Source organism: Tripterygium wilfordii, chromosome 17, assembly GCF_013401445.1.
Source record: "Tripterygium wilfordii isolate XIE 37 chromosome 17, ASM1340144v1, whole genome shotgun sequence".
NCBI classification, from domain to species: domain Eukaryota; kingdom Viridiplantae; phylum Streptophyta; class Magnoliopsida; order Celastrales; family Celastraceae; genus Tripterygium; species Tripterygium wilfordii.
The window spans coordinates 12,531,588-12,550,829 of NC_052248.1; the positions used below are offsets into that span (position 1 = coordinate 12,531,588).

Here is a 19,242-nt window from a genome sequence, read left to right on the forward strand (position 1 = left end):
AAGCAAAGCTTCTGATTTTCCTAAAAGACCTCAAATTACTGACCAATTCTGACGGCTCCACAAGCCGGACAAACTCACAGGTAATTGCCTCAACATCAAGGCAGGGTGAAGGCCTAACAATGACAAAAACATCTCCAGAAGCACCATTCTAAATTCACACCAAATGAACTATCAGATCATGTATGAACGTCGGCACGATATGCTGCTCCCTCCTCTCTCTCTCTCTCTCAAAGACCATCATTTTCATGAATTCTGAGTGGCATGGAGTGTAAAAAAAAAAATCCAAGAAAAGAACATATGCATGGAAGCAGCATATAGTCTAGCAATCTTATCCATATGAAATGTGGCATCCATTTCCTCCTATAAAACTATGCTGAACTTTTAGCCACACAACATGATGCATTCTCTCCTTAAGAAATCTGCTAAGCATTTGAACTTGTCTTCTAGCTGTGAAAAGGTAACTTTATCCATTCACACCAAATAACCACCACTGGAGGGCTTGCTAAAAACCATTGCATCATTATTTCTCACAGAAAATAACAAAAATAATATTCAATGAAAATAATCAGGCTTGGATCCATAGAATGATAAATCATCTCCAAATCTTACCGAGTGAACCTTCTCTCTGACCAGGACTGTCGCATCAATGTATGTATCATGGATGATGCACTGATGCAGTCAGTTCATGGTAAATGACAAGAGTACCTGCAAATTCACAAGTTGTGTTTACACAATAAGATCCATATTTCAAATGAATCCTGTGACACTTAAAAACTTAGCTAGTGGTAGACCCCAAATCTCAGAGACAGTTGATGCATACCTTGGATGGTAGAGAAGGCGATTTCCTTTTCTATTATGACCAAACCTGCTTCCTAGATAAGCATGGTGCATGCATATATAATCTTAAAAGGTAACCAGCTCGAAAAGAAGCAAAACACATGGTTGAACAGACAAGATATAGTGACCTGGCAAAATGTTGTGTATAGGGAGAGAAAAAAATCATCCACAAATGATAATTATCACGTCCTCTCATTTACACATCATTTCTATACTAAATATCTGAAAGCCATACCTAAGAAGGATGAACACAACAAGAAGCTAAAATATCAGTTTACGAAATCTGGACATTCATAAGGTAAAAAAAGAAAGTAAACAACTCCGTGCATAACGTAAACTACACCCTTTCTATCTGGATAGTAACATGGCTGATGTTGTATTCCGTTCTGATATAGTTGATCACATTGTCAAGCACCATGTCTGCATTTGCATCTGGCCTGATTTTGACGTGACAAGCCAGCAGTACCTTCCCCACTGTGATGGCCCATATATGAAGCTCATGAATGGTAACCACTTCCTCCATGTCTAACAGCCCCTTTTCAAGCTTCGTCGCATCTATTTCTCTAGGTGTGCTCTCCATCAACACTTCAAGTATGTTCCGAAGCATGTTAAATGTTGTACCCAAAACAATTACAGAAAAAGCTAAGGTGCAGATCAAATCAACTATCTTCCATTCAGGTTTATACCATATGATTCCACCTCCAATCATAACCCCGATACTCTGAATGGAATCACCTAATACATGCAGATAAGCTCCCTGTACATTTATATTTCTTTTCTTCTTTTCTGGCCTGTTCTTTCCTTTATCTAGCAGTGGCTTAACAGAATCTTCATTTGTATGGTGGTGCTCATCTTTTAAGTGCTTCTCCTGATGATGGATATCATCTTCAGAGTGCTCCTCATGATGATGCTCATCATCTTTTGAGTGCTCCTCGTGATGAGGATGTGTGGTAATTATCATTCCGTGCTTGTGATTGTCATGGCCATCTGCATGCCCATGATCATGGCCTAATAACAAAGCCATGATAACATTCACAATTAAACCAAATGCAGCAACTAGAAACATTAGAAAGCCATTTACCTCACCCGTCTCATTAATGATCCTAACAATGGCTTCGTATACCAAAATCCCCGCTAGCAACCAAATAAGCTGAATGGAAACCAAAGTACCAAGAATCTCAACCCTAAAAAATCCATAGGACTGACGGGGAGTGGCTTCCCAGCCAGTTGCCCAAATAGAGAACAAGGAGATAGCAAAAGCAGCAACATCTGAAAGCAAGTGTGCTGCATCAGTCAATATAGCTAGACTGTTGGCCTTGATGCCACCAGCGACTTCAATGGCCATGAAGACAACACAAAGTGCCACTGCAATTAACAGCTTTCGCATGGAAGCGGATCGTTCTTCAGCATTCTTGGAGTCTATTCGGGCATCTGAGAATCCACAAAATACATCCCCACATATCTTAGTCCCTCCTAAATTCCTCTCTTTGTCAGGACCATCAATGCCTATCTCGATAATTTGCCCATGTTGAGAATGTTGTGATTCCATCTGAAAAAATATGAAACATCACGACGAACATCTTACAGATTTCGGTTTTCAAAGTGTAACATTCACATGAAACTGGACACAGATTTCTGAGATTGGCATCAGAATTACATCAACTTCCCACTTCAATGAGCAAAAAACAAAAAAAAATTTCGAGAAAAACTTCAACACCTCCAGAACTTTTAGTTTTGATTTTTGAATGCGAAGTAAATAACAAGCACACCACAACAAAAATGAAGCCAAGGAATAAGTTAAAAACTAAAGCATTACCCAAAAAGTAAAGTAAAAGCCTGCACATGGGAAAGTGAAAATAAACAAAATCAGCAAATTCTAAGTTGAATCAGTAGTAACCATGCTCATCAGTATTTTGTTTATCGTTTAACACTTTTAGATTTAGAAGTATAGCCGTAATCTATGTATCACACTTCATCAGAGAAAAAAAAAAGTAATTTATCACATCAAAATGAAAAAATATTGGTCGTAGCAACTGCTCAAGTATATGCTACAAAAATTAAGCACTAAGATCCAAATTAAGTTTCTGACTTTGCCATTGGGACATTTACAGAAACTGCCAAAAAATGTACTGAGTTCAAAACTTGCTGAAAGAAAAATCACAATCTAAATGAATGGCTGCCTTCTTTCCCTTCTATATTTGATAGCCTTGCACTAAGCAAAACATCTAAAGTTCTGATAATTGAGTATATTAACAAGAAAAGTAGCATACTCTTGAAAGTATCCAAGACACCACAACTTTTCTGCCAGCTTTTCCTAATTAATTAGTTTACACACTAAATGGAAGAATCAAGAAAGTGACTCACTAGAATAACTTTTCAAATAGATCTCATCCGAAAACAAGTAAGACTAAAGGTGAAGTTGCTAGAGAGACCAATGTAATATATGTTAATCACGGAAAGAATCACAGGTTATGAATCATTAAAAGAATCAGTATCAGCAGAAAATTGAGATGGCCTCTCTAGTACATCAAACTCTGGTTGGAAGTTCCCTCCTGTGGACTTATCTAAGTAAACAGGCCAAGGGAACTAGCAAGAATCATTCTTGTATCCCAGGATCTAGTATTGAATATAAAAACCAGATGTAAAATCAATGTCTTCTCTCAGATGTAAAACAGGAGCTTTGCTACTCGTTAAGGCTATAAGAAGATGCATAATTCCGAGAGCAAGTGCTTGAGCATGCGTGGATGCAACTTTGCAGAACCTCGTCTCTCATTTCACTTCAAAATAAAGAAAATTGAATCTTGACACAGGCATAACTAGATATGCTGAGGCACAAAACCCAATATTAGACATGGACAACTGTATTTAAAAGAGGTCCAGTCAAGAGCTTGGCTAAAATTTGCTCGACTTCTTTAACCCAGTGAAGAGAAAGGAATGGAGGGGAAAAAAAGTCACTTAAAATAGACTTGCATAGTATGGAAAAAAATTCATCGAAAAGAAAACCGGAGAGAAAAGACACAAATTTCCTATGTCATAGAGGAGAAAAAATGTACAATGCATCTCCTCACGTTTTGGGGAACAGAATATCATAAGTTGATATGAGGATAAAGGTCCTCAAGATCAATCAAACTCATCCTAGATCAAAGCTGATATTGATTTTAGAAAGAAAAAAAAAGCTGAAATTAATAAATGAAACCCATAGGCTTAGATGGGAGACAGGAACCATAAAACAGAAACACGTTGAACTGCAGTTTAATGAGGAAGGCCCATACAATAAATTACTGGTCTAAAGGCAATTCTGAAGCATTTCAATACACCTTTTTTTAACAGAAAAGTCAAATGCAAAATAAATGATGGAAGTCCTAATCAAGTTTGTTTAGTGCTTACTCAAAAAGCCAGAAACATAGAGAGATAAATTGGGTTTAAACACCCAAAGTAGGAAAATGTGTACATAAAAAGAGAAAATTGCAACGAGCAAGGCAACGCATGCAACAGGAATTGTACACTACAGATGCTTTGCCCATGTATTCCAGTTACACTAGCTCCAACCTGGAGGTGTTTATTAAACAAAACCGCAGAATTGATCATTTTACCAAATCTGAAGAGAAACTAAAAATAAGCCACCTATTTCTTTAGAATTAATACATTCATCAAAGTTACTACAACATTCTACACAGCTTATAATTTTGCAAACACAGCACAATAAATAAATTTTATGGATGAAGAAAGAAAAAAAAAAAGAAAAAGAGAGAGACGGAGGGGAGGGAAGGAAAACAAATATAAACTAATAATCCTATGCCTATGTTATGCGAATAAAGTTTGTCAGTGAACCTTCTTCTGCAACATATATCAGATGATGCAAGTATTACCTGACAGAGGGATGATGTTCCAGATCATTACTTGACAAATGAAGTACTGCTCATAAGCTAACAAACAACCATACAGGGTAACTTTTACTAGCTACTGCTTGCTAATAATTCAAAGTAAAATTGTTTTCGCATAGACAATACAGAGGTGATTATGTGATAGTAGATTCTTGAAGGTTGTAGAATGTTTTCTTACTCCCCTAAAGATGCTATAATATGGACAGCCAAATTATCCACATCAAGACCAATAACAACAACAGGGAATGATATAAACGCATAAGACACACTCAAATATAAATCCAATGTATGGATCCAAAAATACAAGTATTTTATCAATTAGGTAAACGAATGAACAGAGCTCTAGATCTTATCTCAGTTTTAAAATAAAGAACACAGTCACACACAACAATTACATCTCAATCCAAAATCAAATTTCTAGTTCATTTACAATCGACCAACACACAAATATTATATTTCAAGCACACCAAGCATAATAGTTCGAGAGCAAAACAACAAGTCGCGTAAAGGAGCATCTAATACCGGATCCGGATCAAGTTCAAAAATTTGTTGATCTTAGGCATATTCAATTTAATCCAAGGATCCAAAACATTATATATCTCATCAGGCAGAAATCAAATCAATTTTAAAATATAGGAAAGAAACGCATATGGTAATACTAGATATTCCATAAGCAACCAGTCTCTGAAAAAAATTGGGAAATCAAGAGTGAACAACTGGTCAACACTTTTTTTTTTGTTAACAGAGAATTCCCCGCCCAACATGCTTCACCGGACAGCTCGGCAAACTCAGAAGTCGGGCCGTCAACCCAGCCCCCATCCACACACAGAGGTAAGACTGAGCCGAAACCCAGCCCCTCCATGCACATGATAGTTAAACTTGCGACCTCCTCTTTACAAGGCGTTGTCATAGTTAAACTTCAACATCCCAACCAAAGTTTTAACTTTGTACATGAAACTTCGCAGACCGATCAAGCAGAACTCAAAAATACAGCAAATCCCCAAACTCACATCAATATAGTTAAGCAAAATGAATATAAAAGCTCAAAATAGGGAGGAAAACTGATAGAATTAAGAGGGAATGCACTTCTTCACTTACCACTTTAAATTTTCTCGTCTTCTCGGTGTAAGAAGTGCAAAGACAGAAAGCACACATTGCTGTTTCAGGATCCTGTATTTGTAGTAATCATAGGGGGGTCGTTTGCACTGTATTGTCTGATTACAGTCTTGCCCCTTTCTAGACAGGCTAATACCCGATCAAACCCTAGACTTTAGTCATACGCCAAAGGTGCGCACCATGCAGATGGCCCAAAAAATATATATATATTAATTAGTTTGACCAAACACGTCCTTGTTAATGGTAGGAATCCAACTCTTGTTTTATTATTATATTACACTCTCTCTAAATTAATGCAAGTGGCTAAATAGAGATTCGAAATACCAGATTTTAATAAATAATACCATGCGTTGTTATGGATTTAGAACTTCGAGATCGAAATAACACTAATACACTATTATGCATCGTTATAGATTTAGGTTTAGGACTTAAGGATTCAATAACTAAACATAAAATATTATCATATACTCTCTCCTCACTCAAAAAAGTGATTGGCACATAATCTTAAGAAATTTTAATACAAAAAAGTAATTAAAATGATATACGTCCATAATTTTTTCATCCATAAACTTACATAATTTAGGTGACAAGTCAAATAGACATGTCATATAGATTAAAAAAAAACAAACTTTATTAAAGAAGTCACATAGGCATGCCACATGTTTTTGTAAGTTTACGTATGTTTATTTTATGGATGTGTAGTACTTCTGAAAAAGTAATATTTTAGTATTGTAGAGATATGATAGAGATAATATAATTGTTGTTGAATATAGATGTTATAAATTATCAAAAAATAATTATGTTTAATTGTATAGTTTGCACTAACCCCCATCATAAAATTTGTATTGAGAGAAAATGACATGCTATTGATCAAGGCCGGCATGGATAGTAAATTGGCCTGAACAACAAGATTCTCAAAGTCTCATATGGCCCAATGGGCTCTTGCCAGGACTCGGCCCAGTTTCCAACTCCTCGAGATAACGACAAAATGTGTGAAAACTTATAAATTTTTGTTGTAAATTTATAATGTTTTAACACTGGAAGAAAGAAGATATTCTTAAGAAAACAAAATAGCTTAGTTGATACTTATATGTATAATATGTATGGTTATTTATAAAAATGTCGAGTTCAAATCTCGTCATCCCTTCCCTATAATAAAAAAATAAATGGCTGTTGGAGCAAGAGCTCGAGCTCCACCATGAACCCACAATGACCAACCTATCCAACCAAATGCCTTATCCACCTGCCACGTCAGCACTATCTTGATCTCAGGAAAACAAGTGGTGGTGCATCTCAGCAATAAGAAAGCCACAAAGCAAAGAAAATTTGACAAAGATCATTCTTCATTTTCACTCTGCATTGGATTCAGAATCCTGTGAGGGTTTTGGTTGCCATGGCTTCAACATCCTCTACTACTCTCTTTATCTCGTCTTCATCCGCTTTTGTAGACGCCAAGGCTCCTCGCCAAACATCCGCCGCATCCCCACAATGTGTCACTCTTCCCACGCTTCCTCCTCCTCCTCCCATTCAGTTTCATAACCGAGCCTCCAAGACCACCAGTTACTGTGAGTCAGTCGCATACACTTACTTTATCAATTTGGGTATCGAGAGAAGTAACAGAGATGGGTATTCATTTTTTGGTTTTTCAGGTCGCAAAATTTCCCGGAATGTCAGGGCAATGGCCACTGGGGAGGCTCCGGCTGAAGTCGCAGGGACGGAGTTGCCAGATGTGGAGTTGCCGGATGTGGCTAAGACAATTCAAGAAGCTGTGAGTATTTTACAACCTGTAGAAACTAGTGTCCTATTTTGAAATCACAAATTTTTGATTCGATGACTACTAGACAGTGGGATAAACTGGACGATAAGTATGCAGTGACTTCACTTGTGGTGGCCGGCGTGGTAGCTTTGTGGGTTTTCACTGGGATGATCTCGGTATGGGTTCTTGAATTGCGCACTTGTTGTTTGATAAAAGTCCTCCCGCATTTCTTTGGATGTGAACCTAACTAGTTTCAGCGCTTTAACTGGTAAATTGGGTGGTTGATTAAAAAGTGTTTGATGATGTTTTGCTACAGGCCATTGATAGGCTTCCTTTGGTTCCAGGAGTTCTTGAACTAGTAGGCATAGGCTACACTGGGGTAAGTATTGAGCCTTCATACTCTTTAGTCTTATTTTGAAATGTTTCACGTGTTGATGCAAGGTAACGCAACTCTTGGTCATTGAAAGAGCTGATTAGGTCCAACTCAGTCAATGTTGAAACGTTTCAACTTAAGAATCCAATGATGAAAATTGATTCACATGCATACTCGGATAAATTTTCAACTATTCGGGTAGTCAAAATCAATATAAGGAATCTGCCTGAACAGTAGAAATTTGTTCGTTTGTGTATATTGGAACAAATTTCAACTTTGGATTCCCAAGTTGTAACGTGTGAACATTCAATGATTGAGTTGGAAATGAACAACTTGTTCAGTAACCAAAAATTGCATTACCCTGTGTTCATGAATCATGCTTGTAAACAAATCAGCTTGTGGTTTATTTGAACTTTCTATAACTTTGAGCAAGATGCAACATCCACTTTTCTGGACTTGTGTCATTTAGTGAATGACAGTCATCATCATTATCATAGCCTTTATCCAAATCAAGTTGGATTCGGTGACATGAATCCATATAAGAAGCAGACGCCATATATTCCCATCAAATGTTACACTCTTGACTATACTTCACGCTCCAAATATTTTCTTTCAACTACCATGAACATAAGAATTAGTATCTTGTTCTTGTACCTAAATTTTTTTTAGCTCCAGTCACTATCTCCACCATATTAATGGTGTACAGTACAGGCTCTAATACAACTTTGATTCAAATATCCGATGAGCAACTATCATGTCCGGATGGCTGAAAGCCCGAACTTATTAGTGATGACATCCACGGAAGAAAATCGATCCGTTTGCTTGGTGTACCGTTAGCATTTTGGTTAATTTCCTTCTTGTTGATAATTTCTTCTTGTGTTCACCTCTTGCAGTGGTTTGCATACAAGAATCTGATTTTCAAACCAGAAAGGTACTTTGCAAAATCCATTTCAAAATTATTCTGTGTATGCAAGATCCATTTCAAAATCCATTTCACCTCTTGCAGTGGTTAATTTCCTTCTTGTAGATAATTTCTTCTTGTATTCACTAAATGTTTGCTTGTTTCAGGGAAGAATTGATCGAGAAAATAAAAGACACGTATAAGAATGTAATTGGGACGAGCTAGAGGATGCCAGTTAGAAGAAGTGCTGCTGGGATGAGGTAAAATTTCAGTTTCTGAAGCAAATTATCATGCAGCATTGCATGTCCAGATGTAATGTGCTCGATTTTTTCTGCATAACGTGAGTAAATCAATGTAATATTGTAATGTATTTCATCTTGAAGATGCATGTAATTAAGTACGTTGTTTCCTCCCCTTTTGACATTATATGATGCACAAGAAAAACTTGCTTCTCTTACAACATCTTTATCAGATCACTATGAGTCCGGTTCCAAGCACATAAATCTTATCTAGTTTAGTTGTTCGGATCTTAACTCGGATTTGTCCTCATTTAAACAAATAAGAGTTTGGTCAATTAAGTACGTTCGAAATTCAGGTTGTATTTAAGTAAAATTTGATCTGGATGCTTTTAATGTCCGGAACAGTTACATCTTCGTACAGAGTAACATGCATTCATGCAAAGGATAAACATTTCGGTTTTCAAGATTAGAGGCGGTTGGATAGAAGAGCAGTTACAGAATTAGCCATTAGCGGCGCATATGTCACGTGACTCCGGCTTGTCATCTTCTTCATTGGTTCTGGAATAAATGTGCACCACCCTCCACTTCGACTGCGCCGACGCAAAGCTTTTCAGCAGCTCCCATGGCTGCTGATACTTCATCAAGAGTCAATTCTTCCAATGACCTCTACGAATACCTATTAGGGCTTTCCGACGGCACAATCACTCGCAGGGCCACCCATTTCCCTGATAAGATCTCACCCACAACAACTGATCCTAACCAACCTGGCCTGGTTGTTCTCTCCAGAGATGTGACCATCAACGGCGCAAAAAACACGTGGGCCCGCATCTTCCTCCCCCGAGAAGCACTCGATTCTTCCTCCAAAATTCCGATCATAGTTTACTACCATGGTGGAGGCTTCGTTCTTGGCAGCGCAGCTGGTTCCATGTTTCATGATTTTTGCTCTGAGATAGCGTCTCAATTTCCAGCCGCCGTTGTGTCCGTCGAATATCGATTGGCTCCGGAGCATCGGTTACCTGCAGCCTACGATGATGCAGTAGAAGCGTTGCACTGGATCAAAACCAAGCAAGATGGTTTGTTGAATGAGTACGCCGATCTTAATAGATGTTGGATCATGGGCAGTAGTGCTGGTGGCAACATCGCCTACCACGCAGGTCTACGTGCGGCTGCACAAGTTGATGATCTTATGCCGTTGAAGATCAGAGGGTTAATACTCCAACAAGCATACTTTGGTGGGTCCCAGAGGACTGAATCTGAATTACTGTTGGTTAATGATCCGCTCTTGCCTCCGGTTCTTAATGATCTGATGTGGGACATGTCTTTGCCAATTGGTGCTAATCGCGATCATGAGTACTGTAATCCAACGGTTGGTGATGATGGTAAAAAATTGTGGGACAAAGTTGGACTGTTGGGATGGAAGGTGTTGGTCATTGGGTGCAATGGAGACCCTCTGATCGATCGGCAGATCAGTCTGGTGGAGATGTTGAAAGGAAAGGGTGTTCAAGTGGAGCATCAATTTGATGAAGGAGGTTTTCATGGGTCTACTATGATTGAACCCAGCAAGACTAAAGTACTACATGTTTTAAAGAATTTTTGTTTGTCACTTTAATCAATTGTCTCTTTAAAGTTTAAACGCTAATAAATTGTTGGTTTGGTACACACCCGAGTCAAGTGGTGAGAATGACGTGTATCACTCTGATGATCATGGTTCGAATCCCCCTTCTCCGTTAAAAAAAAAAAATTGTTGGTTTGGAACTTTTTGTAAGTTGTGCTTGATAATTACTATCTAATAAAATAAATAATTTAAATAATTTATTTTTCGTAGTGGATTACAAGTGAGTGAAATAATTTAGTAATTTACCTAAACCCCGAATACACCCAAGTGTATGATCACTCTCTCACTCTTTCTCTGCATACTCCCTTTATGCAAGAATACATTTACAGTAATGATAGTGATCTCAACAGCAATTGGTATCTCAGTTATCCCACTTGCTGGGTTTGACGCACAAGATCCAAATAAATTCGTGGGCATCAAGTATCTGAGTAATGATATGGATCCCAACAGTAGTTGGTATTTCAGTTATCCCAGTTCTTGAATTCGACACACAATATCCAAATAAATTCATGGACACCAAATATCCCATATGATGCACATGAAATCCTATGCGTACATTTTTAGTTTAATTTAGACTCACACAGTTACTGTTCACAAGATTTCTCGTATCAGTGTGTACTGTGCACCATATGTGTAGACATCTGCTTGCTTCCTTTAGTGAACTACGAAAACTGCGCTTAGAAACTCCTTTCATCAGACTACAATCGTTAAAGCATGAATGGACCTTGACGTGGCCTATTTCCTTCAATGGTGACGTATCTATTAATACTTCAAGCTTTTCATTCAAAGGTGATGATGACATCCATCAAGCGAAAAGGCTGTTGCCTGCCATTGCTCGATTGCCAGGCGACGAGATGTCTCCTGGTGCAATGGGAACGGGGAATGCACCATCTGCTGGTTTTATTTACAAACTCGCATTTACATGAAATCATTTGTATTTACAGTTTGTCCAGCAAAAGAGCAGGTAGTCTTATTTACATATTCTCCTATGCAAATAAGGCAGTCTTCCAGAACCAGATATCTGGCAGTGCCTTACACGCTTCATCTATACATCAAATATGAAAAAAAAGAGAGTAGGAACCCTAGTCAGGTACCTCATCACTTAGAGACTGATGTTTAACCAATCCAATATAAAACTTAGCTAATTAGTACTGCCTCTGGGGGAGATTTTCCAAAACCAGATATCTGAGCGCCGGTGATAACTGTACATAAGCAGCTGTGTTTACTTGGTAAGAGAATCAGGGAATTGTTTGTGAGTAGTATGTGATGTTAGATAGTAAGATTGATGAGACTGCAAGTTGACGATGTAGCTTTGGATTCGCTTCTTGTCAGCAGGAGTCAATGAAAATGGAGGATTCATGGGCAGAGTCGTCGCTTCTCCTACAATGAATGACAACAGAAGCATTGCTTTAGAGTATGATGCATCTGCACTACTCTTGTTCCCCATGTACTCATCTATCTGGAAAAAGATAAAATCTACCAAGCATTAATGGATATGTAAAAGAATTATAAGGGTTAGCAAACAATAAACAGACGTGGGAGACTTACAGCGCCACTGGTCCCAATGTTGAGTGCTTTTTGGAATATTATTTCCATAGCATCAGGCATCTCAGCAGAAGCTGCAATTTATTCAAAGGTCATAGTGACTAAACTGTTAAGTGAGAAAAATAAGCAAAAATAATTCGAAGAAGGATATTAGACCATCTGACCATCCATTTGTTGAATATGAGATGATAACTTCTCTGCACGGTCAAATGCAATAATAAACCCTTGCTCCGCCCACTGGTAAACTGATGAAGTTTTGCTAAAATCAATATTGTCTTCTTTCTTAAATAAGTCATCACAACCAAAAGATTTGTTGGCTGAACTGCTTTCAGGTAACTCCCTTTCTGAAACAGATGCTAGCCAGGAGCCGCAAATTTCAAGAGCTCTCTCCCATATAGCCAAAACCACCAGTTCAAGTGAAAATGATTCCAGAAACAGACCTGCATTGTACTACAAGCAACAACAGCTTTAAAACCGCAATTCACTCAATTTGCAGTAACAAGGTCAGAACAGATGTTTAAAGTAACTAAATGAAAACACAGAAAGGTTTCCATTCAGAAAGAGTTAGAGTTAGGCATGCTGAATAATTTTACTTTTATTTTTTTGAAGGCAACAAGAAAAGATATAGAAAAGCCAGTAGTTTCTTTGCTTACAAACCGGTACTTCTACGTGTTTCCAGAGGTTTGAAACAACCAGAAACCATCTCACATCATACAACAAGCAACAGCAACTTTAAATGCCCCACAAAATGGAAAAACAAATGGCGCAGAAGGCATGAGTTCCATGGTGTTAAAAATTCAATAGTTATTGTTGTTGCCAGAAGTCCAACTTGGGAATACCTTTGACCAATTTCCTGCCACATCATTATCATCAACATAATGGGGAACAGAGGAAGAGGAAAAAGAACCTTTTGGAATGGTCTTATACTCTAGAGATATCCACAAAAAACTCCAAAGCAACAGGACAAGTCATATTGATCAATGGCGAACATGAATTGCCCTCAAACTCAGTTAACAGTGGCTCTTGAAAACCCACAAAAGAAGGAACATACTTCAGGATGCTTGGAAAAGAGGCATGCATGTCAAGCCCATGGGAAAATTCCAAGGTATATAAGGGGAGTAGTTTGATGGTCCTTTCTATAAAAGCAACAGCAGAAGAAAAGATTTTAAACTTGCGTCCTGCTGCTCCTGCACCTAACGTCCTCCAAACACCATAAGCTAAACATAAATTATTAACGAATAGCGAGGGCACAGAAAGCAGGCTCCTAACGAATTTATATGAAAATACCATTTTTTTCACTCTCGTGTTCAATGAGGTAACCAGAGAGAACTTAGGAATATAGATGCCATATAATGAACCCACGTAGAAAAGAGATGGCCTGCAACAAAAGCTTTGAGGCTCTCAGGTACGGCCACAAAGTTCTGCAGCTACTCTTATGTTGTATATTGACTAAAGGTTCATCAAAATACTAAAGGACAGCCCAACTTACGTCTTTCATTCTCCTAGCTGCAGTCGGGCTGCTGAGTCAGTGATGAATGTTTTGGACCGATGGATCACTCTTAAATCCATCCAATGGTTTAGAATTTCAAAACCTCAAGAAACGAAACTATTTTCTCACATTTCTGGGTTTACCCAAGGGAAACATGTAGCAGAGAATGTGCCCCAATTCACAACATGAAAAGCACTATCTATCATAAATTCATAATAATATTAAGCTACCAGATATTACGAGATAAATAGTTTGTGCATCAGCATCACTAATGGATTTAATCGACATACATCTATAAGAACTACATATTGCTCCCATAATCCCTCAACTAAGGATAATAGGATATCAAAATTAAACTCACCTTTTCTTGAGCGAGTTCTGCAAGCGCCTGCACACAATGGCGTAACAAGTGAAGCCTAGTCAATGGATGCAACACAGAGAGTTCTTGCACTTCCTTTGACGCAGTAAATGCACAAGATGATGCCAATGAATTTGAACTATGAAGCTTCAGACCCTCTACTTCCACACCACCAATAGGACTAGTGACCAACTCCATTGTTTCTGTTGTAACTGCTATCTCCTTGCTGTTCTTCTTTGAAGGGCAAATGGACACTCTTGTAGTAGAGTTATCTTGCACAGATGTCCCAAGGTAATACGAAGAAGTCTCCATTGAAGCAAAATTAGCATTAACAAGGACATATTCTTTCTCGATAGAATCCATTGAATCAGAAACTGGACAGAGAGAACAGGAATATTTTAACTAAAAAGGCATGAATATGAAAGCAGACATCCCAAAAAGTGGGGGGATGGAGGACGAGAAAGAACCTTTAAGCTTGTGGGTTGAACATTGGTCACAATCAACTGATTTCATTATATCACATGGAACATGTGAAATAAGCCCATGAACACCTTCCGTGCTTGGAGTAATTCCTTGATCTTTTCCATGTAATCCTTCGTCTTCATGAACATTAGAACTGCTTGTTTTAGTATTCCTGTCAGAAGAGATCGTGGAATGCTCAATATGCCATTGTGGCTTCCCATCAGAGGCAGAAGAAGACTGCCTGGAAATTGCCTTTATTGGAAGAAGAGAAGAACAATCTGCATTCACTGCTGGCCTTAAAGATCACAGATATCATAAATATAATCAGTTTATGCACACTTCCTTGATAGTTAAAGGGGAAAAAAAAAAAGAAAAAAGAAGAAGAAGAAGAAGAGAGAGGAGAAATTCATGAAATTGGCCTCTGTAGGCATGTCTATTTTTTTTTTTCAATAACTCAGTAGGCATGTCAAATTCATATAGGTAAACAACTCCAGTGCACAAGGCTCACGCAGTGGACGGGGTCGGGGATAGGAAAGATGTATGCAGACCTTACCCCCACCAAAGGATACTATGTGCACTAAAAATAATTGTTTAGGCTTCAGGGTGTTACCTTGGCTCCCTTAGGAACTTGTGATTAAAAAATTCCTTGAACGTCAACCGCTCAACTGCAAGCACAAGGTTTAAATTTAGATAGAAGAAGCATCAACAAGTTATGCAAGTAAACTCCTAACAAATCTGCATGACCTATTATGTGCATAATACAAGTACAGAATGCAACTGTTTCAGAATATTAAAACATGTGCAGATAAGTATAGAAATGGATACAAACGCATTAGCCCCTTCAAGTTCCCACATTGGTTAAAAAAATTGGCCAAACAGTTTAACTACTTGTAATAACCTTCAAAATATTATCAATTCCCCTCCCCCCTGCCCCTCCTTTCTTGCATACAACATACCTGGGTTTCGGCGTAATAGGCTTCTGCAAAGATCCACACAATCAGGATGTAGTTCTTCTAAAGCACCTTGGGGAAATCGCAGCTCATTGGATCTCAATATATTCTGGAAAAGCTGAGAGCAGCAGGAAAAGAAATGAAAATAAGTGTGACAATAAAGACTGTCAACACTATAACTTTGAGAATTTGATTTAATGGATTTAAGATTTTTGATATGGAATTCAATAAACAATGTTAATCTGAAAACCTGATATTGACTGTTGCCACTAAATGGGGGTTTTCCAGTTACCAATTGAAACAAAATTGCCCCAGCACTCCACAAGTCAGCCTGCATATAGCATCAAACAATGTCAGTAATAAAGGCCATATGTCAAATCCTACAATATCTGTCAATATGATACACATCTTTCACTTTTCATCACCTTTGCATCATACTTTTGGTTCTGAATAATCTCTGGAGCCATGTATAATGGTGAACCACAGAGTGTGTCAGCAACGTCTTCAGGGTTGAGGGATCTGGCATATAAGTAATTTCGTAAAATAACCAAGCACAAAAGATTATTTGAAGAAATTAAAATTTTTTCTTGTCTTCAGTTGGTGGTGCTAATACGTGGAAGCATATTTGACTGAGTTTTTCAGAATATTGAGACATTACTGGACTTCCAACAAACTGATTCCAACAGCATTCATCATGTAATGCTTCCAAGGACTTCTTCCACAGCAAAAATTAATGAGGATTGTTCCATGTTCATGACACCCACTACCACAGCATCTTTACATGATACTTACAAAACAATTGTTTGATTTTTTTTTTCTTGCGCATGACACTTCCATTTATATGGGCTATTTGGACAAGAATTTGGGTTTAACTCACAATCAGAGGAGTGAAAATTCAAGGCTTTTTTTTTCCCGCATAGAGCTGTGTAATGCTCCACTGCGACAACACTGGATGCCACCTGGTAGCTTATGAATCGTAAATCAATATAATAGACATGATCCTAGGAAAACTTTGATAGTTTGATGTATAAGCATAATTTTTAAAGTTTGAGTATAGTGATGGAAAACTTTCCATAGCCCAAAATTTTGGGTATCATAAGAATTCCTTTGCAAAAGCATCGGAGATAATGTCTGGCAAATTTACAGTACAGTTTCCAGTATTCTTTAGTTCACAGCAAGTACTGACACTATATTTGGCAAAAAAGGGAAATTAACATTACTCTGCCACTAAAACAACCTTACCTTGCGAAACCAAAATCTGCTATCTTCAATTGTGGAGCCACATCATTGGATGACAAGAGTAAGTTCTGCAGATACAAGAAATATCTAATTTATTAGGGTAATGTTCCAAGGCAAGAGCACAAAAGTCCTATTCCAATAGGTTCTCAAACCTAACCAAAAGGGCATGAAAACTATCTGACAAAACTATATTCAGACGGGCTCACCAACAAAATCATATTGCTCGTGGACAGGCCCTCATAAAAATGAATACATTTAAGTGCAAACATGATTTCTGTACCCATTAAGTTACAATATAAACATATTTCTGGTTTGCCACAAAACTATATTCAGTTCTTTGTAGAAAAGCACAAAATCATTAAAAGAAAACCTTTATATAGATTTTGAACACTCAGAAGACAAAGTGTATACCTGTGGCTTTAGATCCCTGTGAATAAGATGTTTTTCATGAAGCACTTGCATTCCTGAAGCTGCACTTGACAAACCACAATTTGAACACATACAAATCCCTTTCTGTAGTAAGAACTAAGAAGCAGGAGGTGGAAAAAGAAACACTAAGAGACACTTAAAACCATATCAACTTGATTATATTGAAGAGCACATGCACAAATATTATCAAATCTACATTAATTCTCCTTCTCCTCGTGCTGAAAAGCCAACAATCATGTGTAACATCTTCCTATCAAAGAATACCTTTAATTTGAAAATTGACAAGGATTGAACATTCGAAACACTAATCAGTAATTTAAGCATAGACGCAATTAGGAACATCAAAAAGACTTATCAAACTGACCAGCCGAAGTAAATCTGTCAAGTTTGGAAGGTACCCAATCGCTTAAACAGGAAAACTAAGAAAATGACATGTAATCAAAAATCGAAACGTCAGTTTTATGGTTGATCAAGATATACCCAATTGCCTCATAAAGTGCTTCGCAGTAGCCTCTGAAACTTTTCCATGCCGATTAATATAGTGCCCGAGATCACCACCGTCACAATACTCCAATACAAGGTATATCCTATCCTTAGTCTGCCAAAGTAAGATTTTTTTGTCTTCCCTTAAATAACAGCATCGGATACACAAATTTAAAATAAAAAATAATCATCCTACTACAATCAATTGTTCTTGATACCTGAATGGCCTCGAAAAAGCGAATGATGTTTGGATGATCGATAGTGCTGAGAATAGAAATCTCTTTGAGCAAATTCTCACTGACTTTCTGGCTAAGCTGTCGCTTGTCAATCTCCTTGACAGCAAACTCCGCGCCTCGCTGCCGGTGCATGGCCTTCCACACCACCGCGAAGGAGCCCGACCCGATTTTATCTCCAAGCACGTAGTCTCCCATCATTCGGGGTTGCTTGGTGAGATCATCCATGGTGAGTAGAGACGAGCAACTGACTCAACTCGGGAGGAGGTGTAGCGACGACTTCTTCATGTGAATTGGAGAGAAGAAAAAAGAGAGAGATTGTATTGGTGCGGGTTTATGGGTTGTGATGGGGAGAAATTGTTTGGAAAAGACGCCGATCGTTCACAGGAAGAGAAAGAAAGAAAGACGATGTGCCTTTTTGAATACGCATCAACAAAAGTGTGTTCGCTTAATCCTTTCGTTGGGACTCTTTTTACTGTTTCACTGTGGTTAAAACTCCTTTTCTTTTCCACTTTTTCCACAAAACCTTTTTCTTTTTCTGTTTAGTATTAAATAAAGGCCCATTTTGTTTTACATATTTGTCCCCTTAATGAATGTGGTTGAGACAAGAGAGCATGATTCGGAAGATCATGGGCCTGAGCCTGAGCCTGGCCTGGGCCTGGGCCTGGGTTAGAATGTTGTAAATTGTAAACCCATAGCTTTGGGTGCCCGTTCATAATTTTTAGCCATTACAATAATTTATTACCATGTGTAATTGCTAAAAATTGGTCTGGCCCACCTTTTAAAGTCCAGCCTGCAATGCATACATAGTCAAAGACTCAAAGTCAAAGCATACCCAAAAGGCACAAAGTTTAGTCATTACCAGCAGAGACAAGGCCTGGCAGGCCCAAATCAATGGGCGACCAAGCCCACGGGCGATCAGCTCTACATACGAAAATACTTCTAGGTGACCACTCTATAGACAGCAAAGCAACCGCCTCTCGGTGACCGGCGAATATTATACCTGCCTCAGGTATGAACGCCCAATTTGGTTTACGATTAAAAATCACGCTCATGCATACATGCGATCCTCCCCACTAACCATACATATGAGCCCACGATCTTTATGTTCTGATTCGCTCACACATCAATTAAGTGGGTTGAATTGGCATGGAATATGTTCATGCATATAAACATATTACAACCTATTGTTCATGGACTTTACGACTAAGTCTATATTTTTAGTGGACTAGACTCTCCAATTAATCTGGTACATAATCAACCGAAATTATATCGCACTTTCTAAATTATGTCAGAAATTATTATATTGAGAAAGTCGAAAAACTATTATCTA

General features: G+C 38.1%; 4 protein-coding genes across 5 annotated transcripts; 2 read left to right on the forward strand and 2 right to left on the reverse strand.

The window, feature by feature from the left end:
* Window positions 1-942: 942 nt before the first annotated feature.
* LOC119982738 (metal tolerance protein 1-like) lies at window positions 943-5,971 on the reverse strand. The gene is made up of 2 exons (XM_038826262.1): window positions 5,820-5,971; window positions 943-2,386 (listed from the first exon to the last, which is right to left on the reverse strand). The coding sequence occupies exons 1-2, from the start codon at window positions 5,874-5,876 to the stop codon at window positions 1,175-1,177; spliced, it is 1,269 nt and encodes a 422-aa protein (XP_038682190.1). The 5' UTR covers window positions 5,877-5,971; the 3' UTR covers window positions 943-1,174.
* A 1,167-nt stretch (window positions 5,972-7,138) lies between these two features.
* On the forward strand, window positions 7,139-9,327 carry LOC119982742 (protein CURVATURE THYLAKOID 1B, chloroplastic-like). The gene is made up of 6 exons (XM_038826269.1): window positions 7,139-7,402; window positions 7,487-7,605; window positions 7,683-7,769; window positions 7,910-7,972; window positions 8,860-8,897; window positions 9,035-9,327. Exons 1-6 carry the CDS (start codon window positions 7,231-7,233, stop codon window positions 9,090-9,092), a joined length of 537 nt encoding a protein of 178 aa, XP_038682197.1. The 5' UTR covers window positions 7,139-7,230; the 3' UTR covers window positions 9,093-9,327.
* Window positions 9,328-9,531: 204 nt separating this feature from the next.
* Window positions 9,532-10,822, forward strand: LOC119982740 (carboxylesterase 1-like). The gene has a single exon (XM_038826264.1). The coding sequence runs from the start codon at window positions 9,729-9,731 to the stop codon at window positions 10,713-10,715; it is 987 nt and encodes a 328-aa protein (XP_038682192.1). The 5' UTR covers window positions 9,532-9,728; the 3' UTR covers window positions 10,716-10,822.
* Window positions 10,823-11,599: 777 nt separating this feature from the next.
* On the reverse strand, window positions 11,600-18,330 carry LOC119982734 (serine/threonine-protein kinase ATG1a). Of its 2 annotated transcripts, none has more exons than XM_038826257.1 (13): window positions 17,895-18,330; window positions 17,674-17,791; window positions 17,176-17,234; window positions 16,768-16,832; window positions 15,951-16,044; window positions 15,776-15,856; window positions 15,532-15,643; window positions 15,186-15,240; window positions 14,581-14,747; window positions 14,117-14,487; window positions 12,431-12,716; window positions 12,270-12,340; window positions 11,600-12,180 (listed from the first exon to the last, which is right to left on the reverse strand). In XM_038826257.1, exons 1-13 carry the CDS (start codon window positions 18,135-18,137, stop codon window positions 11,944-11,946), a joined length of 1,959 nt encoding a protein of 652 aa, XP_038682185.1. In that variant the 5' UTR covers window positions 18,138-18,330; the 3' UTR covers window positions 11,600-11,943. The 2 variants fall into 2 exon arrangements, with proteins under 2 accessions (XP_038682185.1, XP_038682184.1); XM_038826256.1 differs by having other exon boundaries at window positions 14,581-14,870.
* Window positions 18,331-19,242: the final 912 nt, after the last annotated feature.

Coding starts and splice junctions, on each gene's coding strand:
- LOC119982738 (XM_038826262.1), bottom strand. CDS start 5,876: ATGTGTGCTTTCTGTCTTTGCACTTCTTACACCGAGAAGACGAGAAAA. Junction 2,387..5,819: donor AGACGAGAAAATTTAAAGTG/GTAAGTGAAGAA, acceptor ATATTTTTTCAG/ATGGAATCACAACATTCTCA.
- LOC119982742 (XM_038826269.1), top strand. CDS start 7,231: ATGGCTTCAACATCCTCTACTACTCTCTTTATCTCGTCTTCATCCGCT. Junction 7,606..7,682: donor CTAAGACAATTCAAGAAGCT/GTGAGTATTTTA, acceptor ACTACTAGACAG/TGGGATAAACTGGACGATAA. Junction 8,898..9,034: donor CTGATTTTCAAACCAGAAAG/GTACTTTGCAAA, acceptor TGCTTGTTTCAG/GGAAGAATTGATCGAGAAAA.
- LOC119982740 (XM_038826264.1), top strand. CDS start 9,729: ATGGCTGCTGATACTTCATCAAGAGTCAATTCTTCCAATGACCTCTAC.
- LOC119982734 (XM_038826256.1), bottom strand. CDS start 18,137: ATGGATGATCTCACCAAGCAACCCCGAATGATGGGAGACTACGTGCTT. Junction 17,235..17,673: donor GCACTTTATGAGGCAATTGG/GTATATCTTGAT, acceptor TGTCAAGTGCAG/CTTCAGGAATGCAAGTGCTT. Junction 12,181..12,269: donor ACATTGGGACCAGTGGCGCT/GTAAGTCTCCCA, acceptor ATCTTTTTCCAG/ATAGATGAGTACATGGGGAA.